A 20850-nucleotide genomic window follows, 5' to 3' on the forward strand; every position below is an offset into this window, starting at 1 on the left:
GTTAAATAAAATTAATTAAGCCCTCCATTCATAAAATCTTTGGTCAACCGTTAAGATAAATTAATGAAACAATCAAAATAAAGACACGTGGTAACTTTTAATTTAATCTAATATTTTTCATACAAATGTTAAAAATCATAAAAACTAGAATAAAGAGAAAATAGAAAACAGAATTAAGTGATATATAATGCTTATAAATTTCAATTACTTTTCCTTTTTTCTTTTCTAATTTTTGGTACAAAAGAAAAGTGCAATTTACCGATAATGTTTTATTATTATTTTTGGCAATTCCATAAATGTCTTTTTTCTTATGAAAAATAATTTTGCCTGCTTCTTGGCTTAAAGTTTGGTGTAAATTTGATAAAACTAAAGGTGATTTTGGATGGACGGTGATTGTGGTGTAATGAAAATTTTTATTTCACAGTTATAGTAACTAATTTCATCGCCAACACTATTTTTAATTTAACCTTATCGGAGGTAATCACATCCCCAAAGACACCCTAAATCTGTTTATAACAATAATTATTATACTAATAATAAAAAATGGTAAAAGTACGACAAAACCTTTTATCTTATATATCGGATTGCATTTTAATTTTTATTAAAAATTAGCCCATATAAATTAGATGACTGAGCAAAATAGTCCTTCCATTTTGTTGTTTATATATAAGGTATAATAATAAATTTAGCCCTCAACCTTTACATATTTATTCAATTTGACCCTTACCTTTTTATTGGAAGTAAATCAGAAAATTTTGAAACTAATAAGACTAAAGGGTCAAAAGGCCTTAGTTATAAAATTAAAAAAAAACCAATCAAACCCATTTAAATTTTAAAAGTTATTAAAATCTTAAAATTATAAATAAAATTTAAGAAAATTTAAAAATATATATTTTTATTAAAAAAGCAACACCTACCCATTAAAATATAATGGTTTGAAGATATTTTAAAACAATTGACCCTACTCTTTTATTGAGTCGGCATTGTTATTTTTAATAATTTTTTATAATTTTAAAAATCTTAAAATTTTAGCTTAATTAATTTTTTTTAAATTTGTTACAAAGACCTTCTTGACCCATTAGCTTCATTAGTTTAATTTTTTTAATTTACTTTCAATAAAAAGTATAGGTCAAATTGAATAAATATGTAAAATTTAGAACTAAATTTGTTATTATACCTTATATATAAACACCAAAATGGAAGGACTGTTTTGCTCACTCATTAACGTATAAGGGCTAATTTGCCATTTTTTTAAATAGAGAAGACAAAACCAAATTTAACTCCTAAATTCCCTTTTTCGATGACTTTTTCAAGTCTTCCATACAAAATTAGACAGAATAATTAAGAATAGAGGCTATACCAAGTTGATAAGGTCATTCTATTTTGCTTTTCCTCTTCTTCAGAAAGCTCCCAGAAAAACAGAAACTGAAGAAGATATAGCAGCCGTTCCCTTTTTTTTTTTTTGAAAGTCGATATGTCAAACACGAATATTTCAGAGACGATTCCGTTTTTACCGGAGATCGATGATAACAAGGACGAAGATGGGAGGTGGTGGAAGAATGTTTTGGATTTGGAAGAGGCGAAGAAACAAGTGTTGTTTTCACTTCCAATGATTGTGACGAATGTTGTGTATTATTCCATAACTTTGGTGTCTGTCATGTTTGCCGGTCACCTTGGGGAGCTTCAGCTTGCTGGTGCCACGCTTGCTAGTTCTTGGGCCACCGTCACTGGCTTTGCTTTCATGGTTAGTTTTCACTATTTTCTCATTATTCTTTAGGATAACTTACCTAGCCCCTTAACTATGGTTTTTTACTTTTTTTAGTCATCTAATTATGAAAAGTTACAAAATAATCACCCAATTATTAGTATTTTTTTTATTACCAAATTATAATAAGTTACAAAAATGATCATTTAACAATTCAATTTTGTCTTTTTTGGTCACACAACTATATTAGATTTTGGAGTGTTTCCATTTTTACGTTAGTCAGTTGGTGACCAAAAAAGAGAAAAACATCATAGTTGGGTTACATTTATAGTAGTTTACCCTTTTTTTAATATATCATGTTTATTTTACAATCCATATTTGGAGTTTGTGACTCTCTTTTCTAATAATATTGTCTCCGAGATCTGAACTCGTATTCTCTCATTAAGAGTGCAATCTATATTAGCATTACACATACTCTTATTGATTATTTTATCATAAAGTTAATATACTATTTGGTACCTATATTTGGCTTGAATGTTTTATTTGGTACTTCAACCTTTTTTGTCCCAATTTGGTACCTGAGTTTGGCTTCAATGTTCAATTTAGTGCCTAAGATTTTTCAAATTGATACTTGAGTTTTTCTTTGTCCCATGCAAATACTTAAGTTTGACTTCAATATTCAATTTAGTACTTGAGTTTTTCTTTTGCCCCGATTAAGTATCTATGTTTTTTTTTTTACTAAAACACACTTGTCAAATATTTATTGGACAAATTAAACATTAAAATCAAACTTAAATACTAAATTGAGACAAAAGTACCTCACATGCCAAATGGACCTTTGAAATTAAATATAGGTACCAAATGTATATATTAACCCTTTTATCATAACTTCAACATTTTGTTTTTGTGGATTTACTTGTTTGTTAGACAGGATTAAGTGGAGCACTGGAAACACTTTGTGGTCAAGGATTTGGTGCCAAAATTTACAGAATATTGGGAATTTACCTCCAATCCTCATGCATAATTTCCTGTTCTTTCGCCATTCTAATATCAATCTTATGGTTCTTCACCGAGCCCATATTGATCTTCCTTCAACAAGACGCCGAAATCTCCAAAACGGCGGCGCTTTACATCAAATATCTCATCCCAGGCTTATTTGCTTACGGATTGGTACAAAACATACTGAGATTCCTTCAGTCGCAAAGTATTTTAATGCCTCTGGTGTGGTTTTCGGTTCTGCCATTGGCACTTCATTTGGGCATCGTTTACGCATTGGTTAATTGGACGGATCTGGGTTTCAAAGGAGCTCCATTGGCAGCTTCGATTTCGCTGTGGATTTCACTTGTTTTCTTATCGTCTTATGTGGTTTTGGCCCAGAGATTTGAGGAAACATGGCCGGGATTGTCGTCGGAATCGTTTCGTTTGGTCTTCGCGAACCTGAAACTCGCCATCCCTTCTGCGGCAATGGTTTGGTGAGTTCATTTTTTCCAAATTAAATTATACAATTTTGAAGAGTCAAACAAAATTTGTCATTGTATTATTTTATAATTTTTCATTTTTTAAAGGACTAAACTTCTAAAATTATTATTTTTGGCCTAAAGACATAAGTCTAATTATTTTGAGTTGGGTTAAATCTCAAAATTATACATGAATTTTGATTTAACGTGCAATTGTATACATGAACTTTAATTTAGTATAATTATATGCGTGAAACTTTAATTGTGTTTCAAATATATACTTGAAATTTTAATTTTGATTTAATCATACACATTTAAAGAAATAAACTTATTTATTTATTTTTATATTGGATAAATATAATTATTTATGCATATGATATATAAACATAAAATGATGTTATATTAATAATCGTGTTAATAAGTTACAAGAATTGGATCAAATCAAAATTTTATGTATACAATTGCACATTAAACCATAGTTCATGTATAATTTTGGTACATATCCTTTTTGAGCTTGAGTCAAAAGTAAGCATTTGATTATTTTAATCAGTTAGATTTTTTTCCCTAATTTAACTGACTTAATCGGTCTTAATATAAAATAACCGAACCGATCGACTAAGATATTGTTAACCGATTTCATTACTAAGATGTCATTAATTGGGTTTGGGTCGGTTTTCGGGTTGGGTTAGGTTAGATAATTGGATTTTAAGTTTGGGTAATTTAAATTATATCACATATTACAAATATATTTAAAATAATTTAAAAATAATAAATAAATAAATAAAAGTCAGTTAAGTTGATCAATTCGATTATAAATTTTAGTCATCAGTACTCCACTGTCCAAATCGACAAAACTGAATTAATTAAAATGAATCAAATCGTCAATTAAGTCGATTAAATCAGTCATAACTGAATAATACTCTTTCCTAATTTGAGTTATTCGGATTTTGTGGTCAATTTTTAAGTCGGAAAAATTAGAATTAAGTTCTTTTGAATTCAAATTAGTCTAAATTAGAGTTATTTTCATTTTGGATTTGAATTTAACTATTAAAAATAATGATGTCAACTAAATTAAAATTTAGATAATTTTTTAAAATTATTTTGAGCAGTTTGGAATATTGGGCGTTCGAGCTTCTGGTACTATTAGCAGGATTGATGCCTAATTCAGAAGTAACTACTTCCTTGATTGCCATGTGGTATGCTTGCCTTTTAAGGGTGAATCCAGAAAATCTTTTTGAGGGGGCCGAAATGAAATTTTAATTTTTAATAATTTATATCTTTATAATTTTTAAATGATTAAATTACTTTTTTTAATTTTAAGGGGTTAAAGTGTAATTTTATCTTTATTAATTTAAAACTTTTTATTTTAAGGAGCCTGGCCATACAAGCCCCTGGATTCGCCTCTGCTTCCATTTTTATACTTTTCACTGGATCTATTTAAAGATTTCAAGATTAATGGGATTTGAGTAAAATATTTTGCTTCAGTGTGAATACAGAATCAATTGCGTACATGATTACTTACGGGCTTAGTGCTGCAGCAAGGTGAGTTCAATTTTATTATTATTTTAATTAATTTACGGATTTTAAGCTAATTTAATTGAAATAGCACGAGGGTTTCGAATGAATTGGGGGCTGAGAATCCGAGGAAGGCAAAGACCGCCATGGCTGTGTCACTCAAGCTTTCAATCCTTCTCGCTCTAACAGTGGTTGTTGCATTAGCATTTGGGCATAACATATGGGCTGCTTTCTTCACCAACACTGCTTCCATTATTAACCAATTTGCTTCAATCACACCCTTCCTTTTAATCTCCATTACCATCGATTCTTTTCAAGGCATCTTATCAGGTAATTTCAAAAACAAAAAACAAACAATTTAGTGAAGAAATGGAAGGATTAAAATGAAATGAATAAAATGTTGCAGGGGTGGCCAGAGGAAGCGGGTGGCAGGTGTTGGCTGTGTGGGCCAACTTGGGGACCTTTTATTTAATTGGAATGCCAGTTGCAGGGCTTCTTGCTTTTAAGTTTAAGCTTTATGCTAAGGTGAGTGTCTCAGCTAGATATCAGTTTACCTGCTCTATTTAATTTATTCCATTTAATTAAATAAATTATTTAAAAATATAATTTTTTTTCGTAAGTCGTCTGGTTAAATAATTTTGTTCTCAATCTTTCCTTAATTATTCACATTTTAATGGAATTTAACCTTTTTTTATATATTTTTTTCTTTCATCAGGGTTTGTGGGTAGGGTTGATATGTGGTCTTTCATGCCAAGCTACTGCCCTCCTGCTTATTACTTTGTGTAGAAAATGGGCTAAAATTGAGCTTTCCTAACAAATTAATATTCAACCATAGTTAAATCTTAACTAATCTTCATACTTTATGGGTATTCATTTGTCGAGACTTATTTAAAATAGTGAATTTGAAATTTAAATGATTTGAGTTTGTTGATACATGAAATAAAGGAGGGAAAGGGTTTTCTAGTGAAGAAGCAAGGAAGAAGATCATAGAATGGAATGTCTAAAGTGTCGTCCCTTAAAGAGGATTTTTAAAAATATATATAAGAGAAGTTTTTCGAGTCAGAGTCTGGATGGAGTTATGATATATTTTACTATAATTATATAACAATGTTCAAATTTTGTCATGTTTTTTGTTCTAATATTGGAGATCGATCCTTTTAATAACAAAGTGACTAGAAATAATAATCGGATATTTACAAAATTTTTAAATAAATTCTCTTGATTTACCTAAATAAGTTTTCTTATGTGTTTATTACCTACATATTATTATTTCAATGATTAAAATAGCAATTCTCTTTGAATATTATTTTCACCTACAAAATTACTTCCACAATGACTGTCGGTGTAACAGCCTAATTTTCAGTGGTGTCGGAAACAGTGATTCGAGATCACTAAATTCAACCAATGAGTTTTAAAATTTAATAAATAAATACATATGAGTCAAGTGTGATTATAGAAGAATTTTGGATTAGTGAATTTTGTGATTTAAAAAGAAATTAATAAGTAAATTCGGTCTAAAACGAGGTATCGAAACCTCGAACTGATAAATCGAGCCATAAATATTTTTAGAAATATTTATAGAGTGTCATTGAGTTGGTATTAAAGTTTCGTTAGAAAATTCTAACATTTGGATGGTCAATTAATTAAAAGTACTAAATTGAAAACAGTGCAAAATATGTTAAATTATGATTAAATAGCTTAAGTGACTAATAAGGAGGGATTTAAAAGGCAATTAGGCCCAAATTATATGGGCTGGACGGTTTGGGCAAGAAAATCAGCAAGAAAACAAGGAGAAACAAGGGCAAAATTAGAAATTTAGCAAATTAAACATATAAGACAAAGACAAAATTGAAAAATCTAGAGATTTATTCATAATTCATCAGAAAATACGCCATACGAGGTCTGAAACAAGCTGGTTTCTCATATTTTTATACTATGTGAGTTCAATTCTTTCTTTTCCTTCGAAATTTTTATGTTTTGTGACTTTTACAACTAGGTCAACTATTGAATTCATTAGTTTTTGATTCCATGGGTGATTTTGTAAGTTACCATGAAGAATTTATAGAATTTTATGATGAATTATAAATTATTTTAAGCTTTAATTTCATTATATTATGATTTTATTAAGTGATTTTAGTAGAAAATGATTTTTAGGACCTAATTGTGAAAAAGCTAGGAATTAGGGTTTTGTACTGAAATTATGAATATAAAAGGCTGTATAATAGCCTAAAATGATTAGATAAAGTGTTATTTGAGGTAAAATTTGTTCAATTGAAGTGTTAATTGAGTAGGGACTAAATTGTAAAATTGTAAATTTTGGGGTAAAAGTGTAATTTCAAAAATTGAAGGGCATAAATTTTGAAGTGAATTAGTATTGAAATAGATGCTAATTAATGGAAAATTTCATATTATAAATCGGGAATCTTAAGATAAACAAGGAAAAGAAAAAGTCACTGATTAGTCCCTGAAATATTACAACTCCTACAAATAAGCCCAGGTAAGTTCATACGGCTGAAATTTTATGATTAATTGTTAATGTGGGAATGATTTAATGTATTAATTCACTTATTTTTGTTGAATTATGATTATTGTAAAAATTTGAAAATCAAACTGACTAAATGCTAAAGTTACATATTTTATGTAATTAAATTGGTTAATTTATGAGAGTGCACATGAGAGTGCACCACTAATTTTTCCATGTTTACATTGAATTTTGTGCAGGGATGCAATTTGAGGCTAAATAGAAGAAAAAGAAAACAATTGGGCTATATTGAAGAAAGAAACAAAGGAGGGCCAAAGCAAAATTTTTCCAAGATTAATTAGCTGAAATTTTTGTTGACTTAGTGGAAGATTATTTTGGGATTTTTTTTTTTAATATCATGGAATATTTTTCCTTGATTTTCTATGATAGTGGCTCTTAATTTAGCAAGGCTACTAGTATAAATAGATGCTATATTGTTCATTTTATTCATTAATTCATAAATCAAGCTTTCATCTTTCAATACATTCTCTCTTTTCTACTCAAGAATTTATTTGTTGTTTTTAGTTTCCTTTACTTTCAATCCATTAATTTCCAGCTTGTTACCACTTAAACCATTACAATTTCTTTTTCAAACTTTCTTCCATTTCTAGTAGCTAACCCACTTTAATACACCACCAAAATTCTAGCCCCTCATACTTAATCACGCCACCCATCCTTTTCACCCATTTCACCTTATTTAATTTATGCCCAATGCCGAAATGCCCCAAACCTTAGTTAACTAAATCCATTTTCAGCTTTAGGTCGATGCATGTATCTGCAAAAGGAAAAATTTTCTCCAAAATAGGACTTGACCCTCATGGTTTGCACAATTCAACAATTTAATCCTAGCACATTAACATCTCAAGTAACCTAGCCTAAGAAGTAAGTAAATATATTTAAGAATTTATTAGAGCTTGATAGACTTACCTTTCATTTTATTATTTTTGTACTTAGGACATTTTCGAATTTTTTGACGCAAGACATGATGACAATCCAAGCTCCATGTTCCGGTTACTCAATTCGGACATCTCTAAGCGTGTTATTTCACCCTACTCATGATAACTTGTTAGCGGAGTGAGTGCAAAGAAATTGGACAGCCACACGAACCTTTTTACGCGAGATGTGATGACAACCCAAGCACCACGTTCCGGTTACTCAGCCCGATGTAAGTTCAAATTAAGGGATCCGCAGGATTGAGTACATACGTTTAATATCCATTGACGAATTAACGAATAAGTCCATGGTGGATCCATGGCAAAGTGTGGAACGTAGATATGGTAATTTTGTAAAGAAAACCATACTAAGTTGTGAAATGTAGGTATGGTATTTCAGTAATGAAAATCATACTAAGTTGTGAAAAGTAGGTTGGTATTTCAGTGAAGAAAACCATATTGAGTTATAGCATTGTAAAGGATTCAAACAAATCGTGGCACCAAGCAAATGGTGTACTCAAATCCATAAGATGATCCTTAATTTAACAAGTATTTGTAAGTGCAATTGGAGCTAAATGTTGGAATATAAGTTGATATTTGATATTGAGCTCAATTGAGTAAATTCATTGTTTGAGATTGTGGTTGGCAGGAAATATTGCATACTTGTTTATTAAAAATGTTAGTGAAATTTTGGTAAGATTCTATTATGAGCCTATGAACTTACTAAGCTTTCTGTAAGCTTACTTGTATGTGTTTATTATTTCTTGTAGATTGACGTATATATATGTTCGGGGGATCGGATCTACATTAAGGATCACACAAACCAGATTTACTCCGGCAGATTTTGTTAAACAACTTTTTGATTTATATGGCATGTATAGGAATTGAAGTAATAAAGTAATACTATGAATGATTAAGCATGCAAAGTAAATCTGAATGTGATGGTTGAGGTAGATATTGAAATATACATGTTTTAGCTTGAAATGATTGATTGTGTTTAAGTCCGGTAATGTCTCATACCCTATTCCGGCGTCGAACACGGGGAAGGGGTGTTACAGTAAGTCAAGTTAATTTGACTCGGATCAATTTAAAATGCGAATGTCTTATAAATATTGTGTAAGGTTTAATGGTGTAAAAAGTTTTTAAACTGTTTCAAAAAAAAGTAATTAAGTCTATGTTTTTTTTTTTGCATTCAATTGGGTACTTAATTTTCAAAATGCATCAAAAAGGACTTCAAATTTTTTCAAAAAAAAACAATTAAGCTTCTACTTTTTTTTTTTGGCACTTAATTAGGTACTTGAGCTGCAAAATGCATGAAAAAGGCCGTCGAACTTTTTCAAAAAAACCAATTAAGCTCCAGCTTTTTTTCTCACTCAATTGGGTACTTGAACTACCAGAATCATAAAAAAGACCCTCAAACTTAAAAAAAGAAGTAGTTAACCTCTTTTTTTTTTGGCACTCGATTGAGTACTTTAACTGCTAAAATGCATAAAAAGACCATTTGATCGTTAGCTTTAATGTTTACCGTTAAAATTAATAGCTCTTAATTTTTTTTCAGTTAAAGCCACCACGCGTCACAACCATTGTGTGACATGTGGTAAAAAATGATAAAAATAAAAATGAATAAAATTTATAAAATGAATAAATTTTAATAAAATATTTAAAATTTATTAAAAATAGAATAAAACTATAAAATTGTAAAATATATAGAACTGTAAAAATATATAAAATGTAAAATATATATATAAAATTATTCCTAAAAAAATTATAAAATTTTATAAAGTAGTAAGAAAATTATAAAAATGTAAAGAAATATAAAATTTGTAAAAAATTATAAAAATTATCTTACCAAAAGAAGTATTTTATAATTTTCTATAACTCTTATTAATTTTTATTTTTATCATTTTTGTAGCATATCACGTTGTATTGTTACAAATGATGGCTTTAACTTAAAAAAAAACAGAAATCTAATGTTTAAAGTTAATGTTTAAATGTTCTTTTTGATCGTTTTATATTTTTATGATTTTTATAAAAGTTTACAATCTTTATAATTTTTTACAATTTTATATTTTTTTTTCTCACACGTCACGTTGTGGTCGTGGCACGGGGTGACTTGAAATGAAAAAAATTAAGAGTTTGCGATCAAAGAAAATTTTTTGGATGTATTTTGACAGTTTAAGTACCCAATTAAGTAAAAAAAAAGCAGGGCTTAATTATGTTTTAGAAAATATTAATGCAGATTATAAATATAAATTCAACTTAAAAAGAAAGTTTTGGGACTGAAAAACTTTTCTAGCACCCCGGAATTCAATACCTTCACAGCTTCCTCAGATTTAATACAAGAAGGCGTCTTGTATTGGTTGATAGAAGCCCCCTTTGATACATAAAAGTCCATAAGCGCATCAAATGTTCCATGCTTTACCACTCTTACCTCTAATGCTGCAATTTTATTGGCCTCTCTAAGGGACTTATATGTGAAATCCAATGATTCTTCTACTATGGAGCAGCATTGTTCCATTATCTTGGCATCAAGTTTTAGGCATCTATTCCTTTCTTTGAACTTGAGTTCCCAAAACAATACATACCGGCCTGGTATCGATGAAGTCTCCGCATAGCTACTGAATGTCATCAGTACGAAACCAAGTGGTTCAAGATGGCGTTTTGCGTTCCCGATGGCCTTCAAGAGGTCTTCCTCGCTTGTTTTGTCCATATCAATACTCAAAATAGTATTCCGTCGTTCGACAAACTGGAACTGCGGAGAGTTGTTATGGAAACCGGTTAACTTGAGAACGTCCCCAACTCGGTATCGATACAGGCCTGGAAAGACAATTAAAACACTTTATTAACCAAAACAAATCTAATATTTCAAATCTAAAACAGGAAATGGGAAATATTACCCGCGAAAGTTGTGACGACAACCTCATAATATTGACCGAGTTTCACATTTGCAGAATCAACAGGTTCAACATTTCCATTTGCATTTTTCATTTCCGACGACCATTGGCTTGAAACACCATCAAGATTGGATTCTCGAGCCTTCTCTTCCCCATCTTTATCCACAGGGAGAAACTCAAAGTATGCCATGTTTGGGAGAAAGGTGTAAGCGACATCGTAGGGGTTGCTTAGAGGATTTAAATTGATCCCGAAAGTAGACTCCGAAGAACCATAACTTGGTGAAACTAAAGGGATCCCACCACCATAAAAATCAAGCAATGAAATGTATTGGCTCATGGTACCAGTAATGACGGAATTAATATATTTTGCTTTAGGCCAAAGTTTCTTAATAATCCCTTCCCATGATTCATTGCCACATATCTGTTCAATAGTATCAGCCAATTCTGGATTAGGCCTAGTCAGGATCGGTGACACTGCGTTCCTACAACCAGGGTCAGTAATCCAATCACTAAGGCAACCAGTTCTTATGTTCGAACACAGTTCGTTCCAGTGATCTTCTAAGAACTTGATGCTCCTTGCCAAAACGGATCCAAAGATCGAACTGATTGAAACAACATGATCACGTTGCAGCAAACCAGTAAGCAATTGGCAGTACATACTTTGCTTGTGGTCCAAGCAGAGAATCGTCTCAATAGGACTTGTGCAGATTTTGGGCGCACTTTTCTTGAAGCTATCGCTCATGAAATAGCACGATGTGAGCGTTCTCACTGTTAAACCTGATGGAGTTTCACTCCCTTTTTTGACAAAAAAAAGGCTCATTGTTTTGCCTTTTTCCAAGCCATCAAAATATCTGTCATACCAGTAAAAGAATGAAAGGAAAAAAGCAAGTTAAACTAGTTATTTCTTTAGACTATGTTACTCGAACACCGGTGCAAGTGTGTGAAGTGCGATATAGATGTAAATTTTTCCCAAGATGTTTATGTATCTACATCATTCTTCAAACCGATATCCTTATATGCACCAAAATGAGTGTTAAACATGGATGCTAGCAAAAATAAAGAGTCGGAAGTAAAATAGATTTAAGCTGCATAGTAATAAGTAATACCAACAAATTAATGTGGGTGGTAAATTAAAATTTCAACATCACATTACACTTTGGATCAAACTTCATGGCCTTTTTAACTTTTAAGGATTGTGGGTGATTTGGGTTTTGTGATTCAGGTGTTCTGGTTAAGTGCTGATCTTGGAAGGATTTGGGTAAGTCCAATTTCTGCTTTTTGTGTTTTCTAAACAATGCTCAAGAGGTGTTTGATGGTTTGCCCCTTAGAATAACAAAGCCTGGGTATTGTTTTCAAGGAAAATTTGGGTGATTTTGTATTGGTAAGTGCCTAATTCTTTTCAATAAAAATGCAAAAAATTAAGGGTTCTTACTTTTTTACGACTGGATCAACCAAGGTGAGTTCTAACGTCTTTTTCTCAAAATTTTCAGCTGTCATAGGTATCAACTTCGGCTGCCCTCCTGAAGTACCAGAGCTGCATAAAAAAATTAATGGTTTAAGAACATAAAAAACTTATGGAAATCTTTCAAAAATTAAGAGTAAAAAAAACTAAGAACAAGTTGCATACCTTTGGATGAACTCGGAGATGGGGTCAGCTAAAAGGATATTTGAAGTCTCCCCATTGGCAATTCGATCGATGTAAGGCTTTATATTTATCAGTTTGGCCATGGAGGAATCGAGTTAGATATTCAGTTCCAGCATTTCTCAGCAGTATCTCCTCTAATACTTGTTCTTGAATTCGATGACCATTTTCGGTTAATTCCTCCAAAAAATTCAACCCATTTTCATAATCTTTCGTTCCCATCAGATCAGCCATGAAAACAGGGATTTTTTTTAATGAGCTGATAAATATTCTAACACTTCAAAAGACATGATGACAATTTCTTTTTTTGTGGATATGTTTGAAGTGGGATAGATGACTATGACTCTGAAACTGGTTGACACAGCTGATGTGATGGCGGCCGTAAGTAGTGTACACCGCACAGAAAGATACAAATCCTTTAAATTACTGCATTACATAAAAAAATTATAAGAACTTATATAAATAAAAAATAAGAATATACATTAAAAGCTAAAAAATACATTTGGTCTCGTATGAATTTGGTTAAATTCTGATATTAGTCCCTGTACTTTATAAAAGCTATTGATTTAGTCCTTATAATTTAATTTGGTCATCTTTAGTCCTTGTACTTTTTAAATTTGAAAATTTCAATCCTCACCAAATGATGATGTGCCAAATAAATTATCATATGTGTAATGTCATGTCAACTTGTTATTTCCACATATTACTTACAAAAATCACAGTTAATGGATTAACGACTATCATTTACGTCAAGATTGAAATTTCAAGATTAACGTTTATCAGTTAATGGACTTCTATTTTCATTTGTTGGTCTTTGCGAACATCTCTATCTTCAAGATAGTCTTTGGCAAACATTCCACATAAGATAGTCATTGGTTGACTTTTCGCATAAAATGGTCTTTGGTGGACTTCCTTTTTGCTAGCGACCTTGTTGCTAATACACATTTAGGAATAAGTTTTGTAGAACCGTCTCACTTCCTTATGACCCCTGTTGATTTGTTTGTTACCTTTGATGGACTCTTATTAACGAATACTTCTTTGCAATTACTTTGAAGAAAATATCTTTGTTTTTTCCAAACATATCTACGCACAAGGCGTTTTTATATATTCCTCATGCCTTCCCATCTTGACTGTACCTATTATTAACACGTTTGTTCGTGTTCCTATATGCTATAATTATTGTAACTAACTTCGTCACGGGAGTCATATAAGGGTTTCCACATATATACCCCGACTAACTTCCCTGTTTATTGCCTTGGTGGACTTTATTTTGTCAAAAGGTGTACCTATCTTTCATTGAATCATGCCATGACTCTCCATAGACTTTCGACTCTGAGGATTCAATAAACCTCTTTTGAAGTATCGCTCTGTACAGCTTGTAGATAATCATTTTTATGGTGTCGCTTCGTAGAGCCTGTAGATAACCATTTTCATGGTGTCGCTCCATAGAGCCCATAGATAACCATACCACAATGCCACCAGACTTCCTCAAATCCCCTATCAATCCGTCTATTCCTCCATTATGCCAATTTTTCTATCTTCAACTAACCCACCAAAGTAACTTCCTTCATTCTCTGCATTTTATATACATACATTTCAAGCATAACATTTATGCCTACTATCATAACATGTAGTATGTCACATGTTAATACATCAATACACAACCATATTTTGCACCCAGAGAACATACTTGCAAGTATTCATACATTTATACAGCTTTATGCATACATAACTTTCTCATTTACCATAATAATATACAACCATAGAATTCAAATTGAACCTAGAGCAAAAATAAAAGCAAAACATTCAAGCAACACAATAACCAACGAACACCCAAAAGTGGAGTACGAAACTCATCTGTTATCCTTCGTCCTCGATAGCTTAGCTTTTCCATATGCCAGAGCCTCATTCATCCTAGCAGCTAAGCATGACAACCAAATATATTGGTTAAACTGAAGGAAATTGAACTTAAAACCCAGAATCTAATATCATGTAGAAACTTTTATTTTCAAATATTTCAAAAATCATTACTTCTCTTTTTCTCAATTTTACGAATACAAAGAGATGAAGAAGCTTATAGCTCATCGGATTCTCTACTTTCTATACTCAAACCTTATAATCATTATCTCATGTAGAGCTTTCCTTAACTTTCTCTTCTTCGGAGCAAATAAAGAAGATGATGCAGACGAGAAGAAAATGAAACAGAAATGAGAAGAATTTTACCTCTCAAAAAATCCTTCTCACACATATATATAACCATTCTTGCACGATCACCAAAGTCTCAAATAACCTATCCATCAGTGATCATTTTGCTTCCGACTAAGGAACCTGCTGGTTCCAACTTAATTGAACCAGAATTGAGACCTAACTTATTACCATTCAGTCACTAAAATTCTTAGATTTTTTAATGGAGCCCACCAACTTAATATCCTTTTCAATTAATCCAAAACCTTTCTTAATTTTGAACCTTAATAGAAATGGAGTATAACATGCCTCGAACGAATCGATTCTAACTCCTTAACAGACAAGAAAATTGTTGCTTTACCAATCACTATTGAACCATATAGAATGTAAAGATTATCGGTCTCTCGACCTCTCTTTAGAATGAGAGCTATACGAGATACTTTAATGCCGCTTAACTTGATGGTGATCCTACAACCCTTTAAGTCTAAATTTCCTAAGGAGATGAGATTCTTTGTCAAGTCAGACACATGCCTAATATATGACAGTATCTTAATAATTCTGTTGTGCACCCTGATCTAAACGGTGCCAATACCGATTATCTTATAGGGTGAATTGTTCTCCATAAGCATAAATCCACCTTCAACTAAACTATATGTAGAGAAAAAGTTCTTATTTGGACACATATGGAAAAAGCACCCCAAATCCAGAATACACTTGAACGTAAGTTTAGACCTTTCAGTTGTAGACACCAACAACCAATCATCACCATTGTCTTAAGCCACACTAGCATCAGCTACCTCAGCCTTCTGTTCCTCGTCACTCTTAACAGCCCTCTTGTTTTTGTTTTTCAACATATAACATTATGCTTTTATGTGACCCAACTTATTGCAGTAGTTACATGTCTTGTCACAATTCCTCGACTTCAATCTTAACCTAGATTTGTTCTAACCTGGATCCTTAAGTTGCAACCAAAAGTGAAGCTTGACTACCAGACTTGCTTCCCAAACCTAACTCATTATCTAGTTTTTCCTTACTCGACAAATTACCTTTCACATATTCAAATGAGAATTTATCTCCGCCATAAATCAAGTTCTTCCTAAAAGTTTTATACGAAGGGGGCAAAGAGCACAATAATAGCATAACATGATCTTCATAGTTTATATTAACCTTGACATGCTTTAGATCATTTAAAAGAGTAACGAATTGATTGATGTGACCCCTAAAGTTCTCACCTTCATCCATATAGCACGTGACGTTAGGCCTATTTTGGGCTTTCTTTGAGTGCTCGTCGATCGTCTTTCTATGTGCCTGTAAAGAGTTTGATAAATGCGAGGCACACCCCACAATATGTAAATTGTAATAAAAACTAAAAATTGTAAAAAATTATCATAATTTTGTATAAATTGGAAATAAAATATATTAAAGGAACTAAACTTGTTAAAAAACAAATTCTATAACAAGTATAATTGAGTATAATGTACTTTTAAATAATTTTACATCCCGTGAATGAATCTTATATTTCAACCAAATGAATCAAATAAAATAATATCACATTCCACCAATAATGTTACAATTTTGTAATGCCATTATTGAACATAATCTAAGCGAACCAAACGCTTCTAGTACTTTTACCTTTCTTTTTAAAGAACAATATTATTATTTAAAATTTTGATATTTTGTATTTTATATGATAATTAAAATATTCTTTTATATTCTATATTTCCTATGACCGTTCTAGAGATGAAATTGATGCAATCATGGATTAACATTTCAATCGTTTAATCGATGAACCAATAGATTGATATCAAGAACTAAAAGCAAATACAAGCATCTCATTGATTCTTTTAGCAAATTTGCTAAGAAATTCAACCAGATTTAGGATACCAAAGAGACAACACTAGCATCAAAAGCTATATTTATTTCCATCAAAGGCTCACCTGCTAAAAAGATATAAAAAAACTAATAAGATTCCAAGTTCATGCAAGATTTCCATTGCCGAAGAACTTCCCAACAACCCTGGAATCCAGTATTTCAATGACTTCCTTAATTTTAAGGCAACAATGTGTCTTGTATTGGAGAGGTGCAGCACCCCTCGATACAAAAAAATTCATCAGTTCATCGAATGCTCCGAATTTCACCACCCTGATGTCCAACGGTCTGATCAATTCATCTTCCTAAAGAACCTGTAAGTGAAATCAAGCGATTCTTTGACTCTACGGCAGTATTGTTCCATCGTATTTGAGTCGAGTTTTAGCTGATCAGTGTTGCTATCTCTCAACTTTAGCTCCCAGAACAGTACATATCGATGTATTGAAAGCTACTGTATACCGTCATAGACCGTGGGGTTCGAGTTCGATTTCGGCAGCTTTGATAGCTTCCTGAGATCGGCTTCACTGCCATCAAAACCATGTTTTGTCGTTCCACAAATTGGAATTTTGGAGATTTGTTATGGAAAGCAGTTACCTTTAGAGTTATTTCGAATAGTTTCATTTGGGTTTAGATCATTTTGGGTTTTTTTAGTTAAGTTTGATATTAGATTTAGAGCATCTTGAATTGTTTGTTCAGATTATTTTTAGTTACTTTATTAGGTTTGGATTATTTTAGGATCAAGTTTTTCAATATTTTGAAATCGGATTGGTAGTCAATCTAGTTAGGTTACCAATTTATTTATCTATGGTTCAAGCAAGTAAATTGTTTAAAAATTCAGAGAAATTCAAATTGATTTTTTAGTTCAGTTCCAAGTCAACAAGGACAAATGCGAGGGATAGACAGGGGCATAGCCCCCGCTACTAGAAATATTATTATTTAAGTTCCTTATTAAATGATTAAATTAAAATTAATTTATAATAAAATTATAATTTAATCCTTCAAAATTGATGAAATCATAGATCAGTGCATTATAAAACTATGTTATGATCTCTTAAAAATTTATTATTCTATTCTAATCCCCTAAAAAATTTTCTAGATTCACCTCTACTAAAATCATAAAAGTATATATATATTAACTTAGTACCTTGGGATGAACTCAGTGATGGTTTCGGTAGAAGAGATATTCGGAGGCTCCCCGTCGACGATCCGGTCGATATAAGACTTGATATCTTGGTAAGTTACGACGGGGACATATTTTTTGAAGAGTTGCTGATCAGTTTGGCCATGGAGAAACTTGTTGAAGTAATCAGTTTCAGCATTTGGTTTCAATATGTTCTCCAATATTTTCTCTTGCTCTTCACCAGCATTGCTTGTTTGTTCCTCTATTTTTTTCAAAAGATATTCAATCCTACTTTCCTCCATAATGAACTACTCTTTCGAATATCAGCCTACGAAATAAAAACTATGCAACTTGGGAATAGCTTGAATTATTTATTACAAAATCAACCTCACGTAATCAATATATCATCCTCTCTCTATAATAATTATAATCGATAACTACGTTTTATTATAATAGTCAAGCTTGTGATAGAATCGATTTTTATTTTTTCTTACCCTCTATGATAGTTTTTATCTATGATCGCAAACATAAAGTATGAAATACACTTTTAGTTAATAGTTTCTTGTTCAAATTAGAATTACATTTGTAAATTTTATTAAAGGTGCGAGTTAAATCTTATTAATTAATAATATTGTTAATATATTATAGTTTTTATTTTGACATGCCAATATTTTACTTCAATCGCTACATCAATTACCGTGTCACCATTTAACAACCTATCAATATTTCGAGAAGTTTAGTTTAATATAATCCATGATTCAAGGATTGTGATATGTTTTCAATTAGTACCTTAATTAATTTTTATTTATTTTACAAGTATTTTTTGCATTTAAGCATGAGTCAATGTTACCAATCAAATAACGCTACTTCAATTGAAAATTAATTAAAATTAAATAAATTTATATTAATAAATATAATAATTAATAATTTATTTTAAAAGATTACTTACTTCATAAGCTGAGTTACCTGCCTAAGTTCCAAAGGTCTATTCGAAATTTTGGTAAAAAAATATTAAGCCTGAAAATGGACTTAAGAAAAAAAATTAGGCTCGTTTAAAATATGAGTCTAACTCGAGCAAATACAAAATGTGTCAATATCATATTACTCCTCGATTATTTATACTCCCTTACCCACATTTTTGCTTAAAAAGTACCAACCTTTTAGTTTATAAAAAGTAACCATCTTTTTAAGAAAAATACTTTTTCATGTACAATTTTACAAAAGAAATTAAATAGAAGTATAAAATTAATTATATCACTTTTATATAAATAGAAGGTAATTTCTTTTGAAATATATATTTTTTGGTAAAAGATTATATTTATTAAAATCTTATGTAAATAAAATTGAAAGTTTAAGAATTATGAGATTAAAGTTCAAATCCCATCATGTTCTACTAAATTTATATCATTTTTAAAAATTATTTTTGGAAATTTTTTCATGCTTTCATTATTGAACTTGATATCAACGGATGGTGGAGGAGGCAGAGACCCTGATGTGAACATGGAAACCGATGTGATTTTGGCAACCGAGACCTTTTTGGAAGGATAAACTGTTTGGTGGTGGATTTGCTAGGTTTCACTTTCTCGGAGGGGTATATACTGAAATCCACTGTAAATGGTATGTCGGTTATTGATTTCTCATAACGAATTCAAAAGATTCTGGTTAAAGACATGGAAACCACGGTTGTAGTCAAATAATTGAGGCATAACATAGGATACACAGCGCCATATAATCAAATCTTTGCTCTTTGGAGACCGCCCCAGCCATTTCACCTTATGGATGTTGAGAATGGTTACCTCTTGGTCAGGTTCCAGAGTAAGGAGGTGCTACTGTGGACAGTCAATTTCACCCCGCTGAGGCGCTTCCCAAGTGTGGTCTTTGCCTGGATCCGCTTTTCTGGACTGCCTAGGTTTCTATACAACCAAAGGGTTTTGGAAGAGATTGGCAGTCTCATGGGCAAGGTGGCTCAATTAGATATCAAGATTGATAGTCGTCCAAGGGGTTGATTTGCAAGCGAAAATCTAAGCGAAATCAAAATCCTAATCGGAATCAAAAAGCGAGGTTTAAGGCTGAAGGAACGAGTGGATCTAAATTTGATATCCTATCTTTAATGGGAAACAATGAAGGTGTCATGAAAGAAGCAGCTTTTAATATCCCAGGAGCTAGGTTTAAAAAAGGTGATTTTCTAAAGAATTTAGAAGGTAGAAAAAATGGGCCAAGTCTTGGGTCAATGGCTGGTGAAAAGGTGGAAGATGGGATTGTTCAAATGGTTTGGACGGATTCTAATAGTTGGTATGATTGTGGAGCTCTTAAAGATTGTTATTCTAGAATTTTTGCTTTGGCTATGAATATAGTCGCCAAAGCTAAGGATTATTTACAAAAGGGCAGATTTTACCATCAGTTGTGGAGCTCCTTTTTTCGAAGGAATCGTTTTTATTTGGGAGTTGAAGTCGTTGAGCAATTTGCATCGTGATACAATGTTTTGTCCTTCAATTATAAAATATTATGGAACCTGAACATTTCGCCTAAGATACAATGTTTTGCATGGTTGGTGATTTTGGAAAGGATTCCTACAATGTCTTTCCTTAAGAATAGATGCATTTCAATCTCGGATGAGCATGTTGTTTGTCATTGGTGCAAAGTGGAATCTAAGGATGTTAGTCACATTTTGCTAAACTGTGCCCGAGTTAACAAATTCTGAGGTATTTTATCCTTTACTTTGTTATGCTTTGATAAGTTGGTATCTAAACCTTTGTTTAATTGGTGGTTGATGTCTATTATGGTTGCCTTGTGGACCATCTAGAGTGCAAGAAATGATTCTATGTTTAGAGGAAAAGATTTTGATTTGGAGTACATTTTTTTCTGGTTAAATTAAGATCTTTGCATTGGATAAAAATCTTGCCAGAATGTATGAATTTTGTTGAGTCAATATGGGGGGAGGGGGTGTTCGCGAGATTGTGAAAGGAGTATTCGTAGCCATCATACCAAGAGTGTGACGCGTTGGGAACCTT

The 20850-nt window shown here is 31.6% G+C and overlaps 1 protein-coding gene and 1 pseudogene across 3 annotated transcripts in view; one reads left to right on the forward strand and one right to left on the reverse strand.

Annotated features, from left to right (window-relative positions):
• The window catches only part of LOC105766465 (protein DETOXIFICATION 18), a 34742-nt gene extending 27063 nt beyond the window's left edge, over positions 1–7679 (forward strand). Inside the window, exons 1-8 of one of the 3 annotated variants that reach the window (XM_052630159.1) lie at positions 1347–1744; positions 2633–3177; positions 4272–4358; positions 4648–4704; positions 4769–5007; positions 5084–5202; positions 5393–6614; positions 7399–7679. In XM_052630159.1, the coding sequence (XP_052486119.1) occupies positions 1475–1744; positions 2633–3177; positions 4272–4358; positions 4648–4704; positions 4769–5007; positions 5084–5202; positions 5393–5491 (1416 nt within the window). In that variant the 5' untranslated portion in view covers positions 1347–1474 and the 3' untranslated portion in view covers positions 5492–6614; positions 7399–7679. Of the gene's footprint in view, positions 1–1346; positions 1745–2632; positions 3178–4271; positions 4359–4647; positions 4705–4768; positions 5008–5083; positions 5203–5392; positions 6615–7398 lie in introns of those variants that run through there. The other 2 variants (XM_052630157.1, XM_052630158.1) reach the window with 2 other exon arrangements.
• Positions 7680–10317: 2638 nt separating this feature from the next.
• Positions 10318–13091, reverse strand: LOC105766464 (indole-3-acetic acid-amido synthetase GH3.17-like; annotated as a pseudogene).
• Positions 13092–20850: the final 7759 nt, after the last annotated feature.

This window comes from Gossypium raimondii, chromosome 5, assembly GCF_025698545.1.
Source record: "Gossypium raimondii isolate GPD5lz chromosome 5, ASM2569854v1, whole genome shotgun sequence".
Taxonomy (NCBI): domain Eukaryota; kingdom Viridiplantae; phylum Streptophyta; class Magnoliopsida; order Malvales; family Malvaceae; genus Gossypium; species Gossypium raimondii.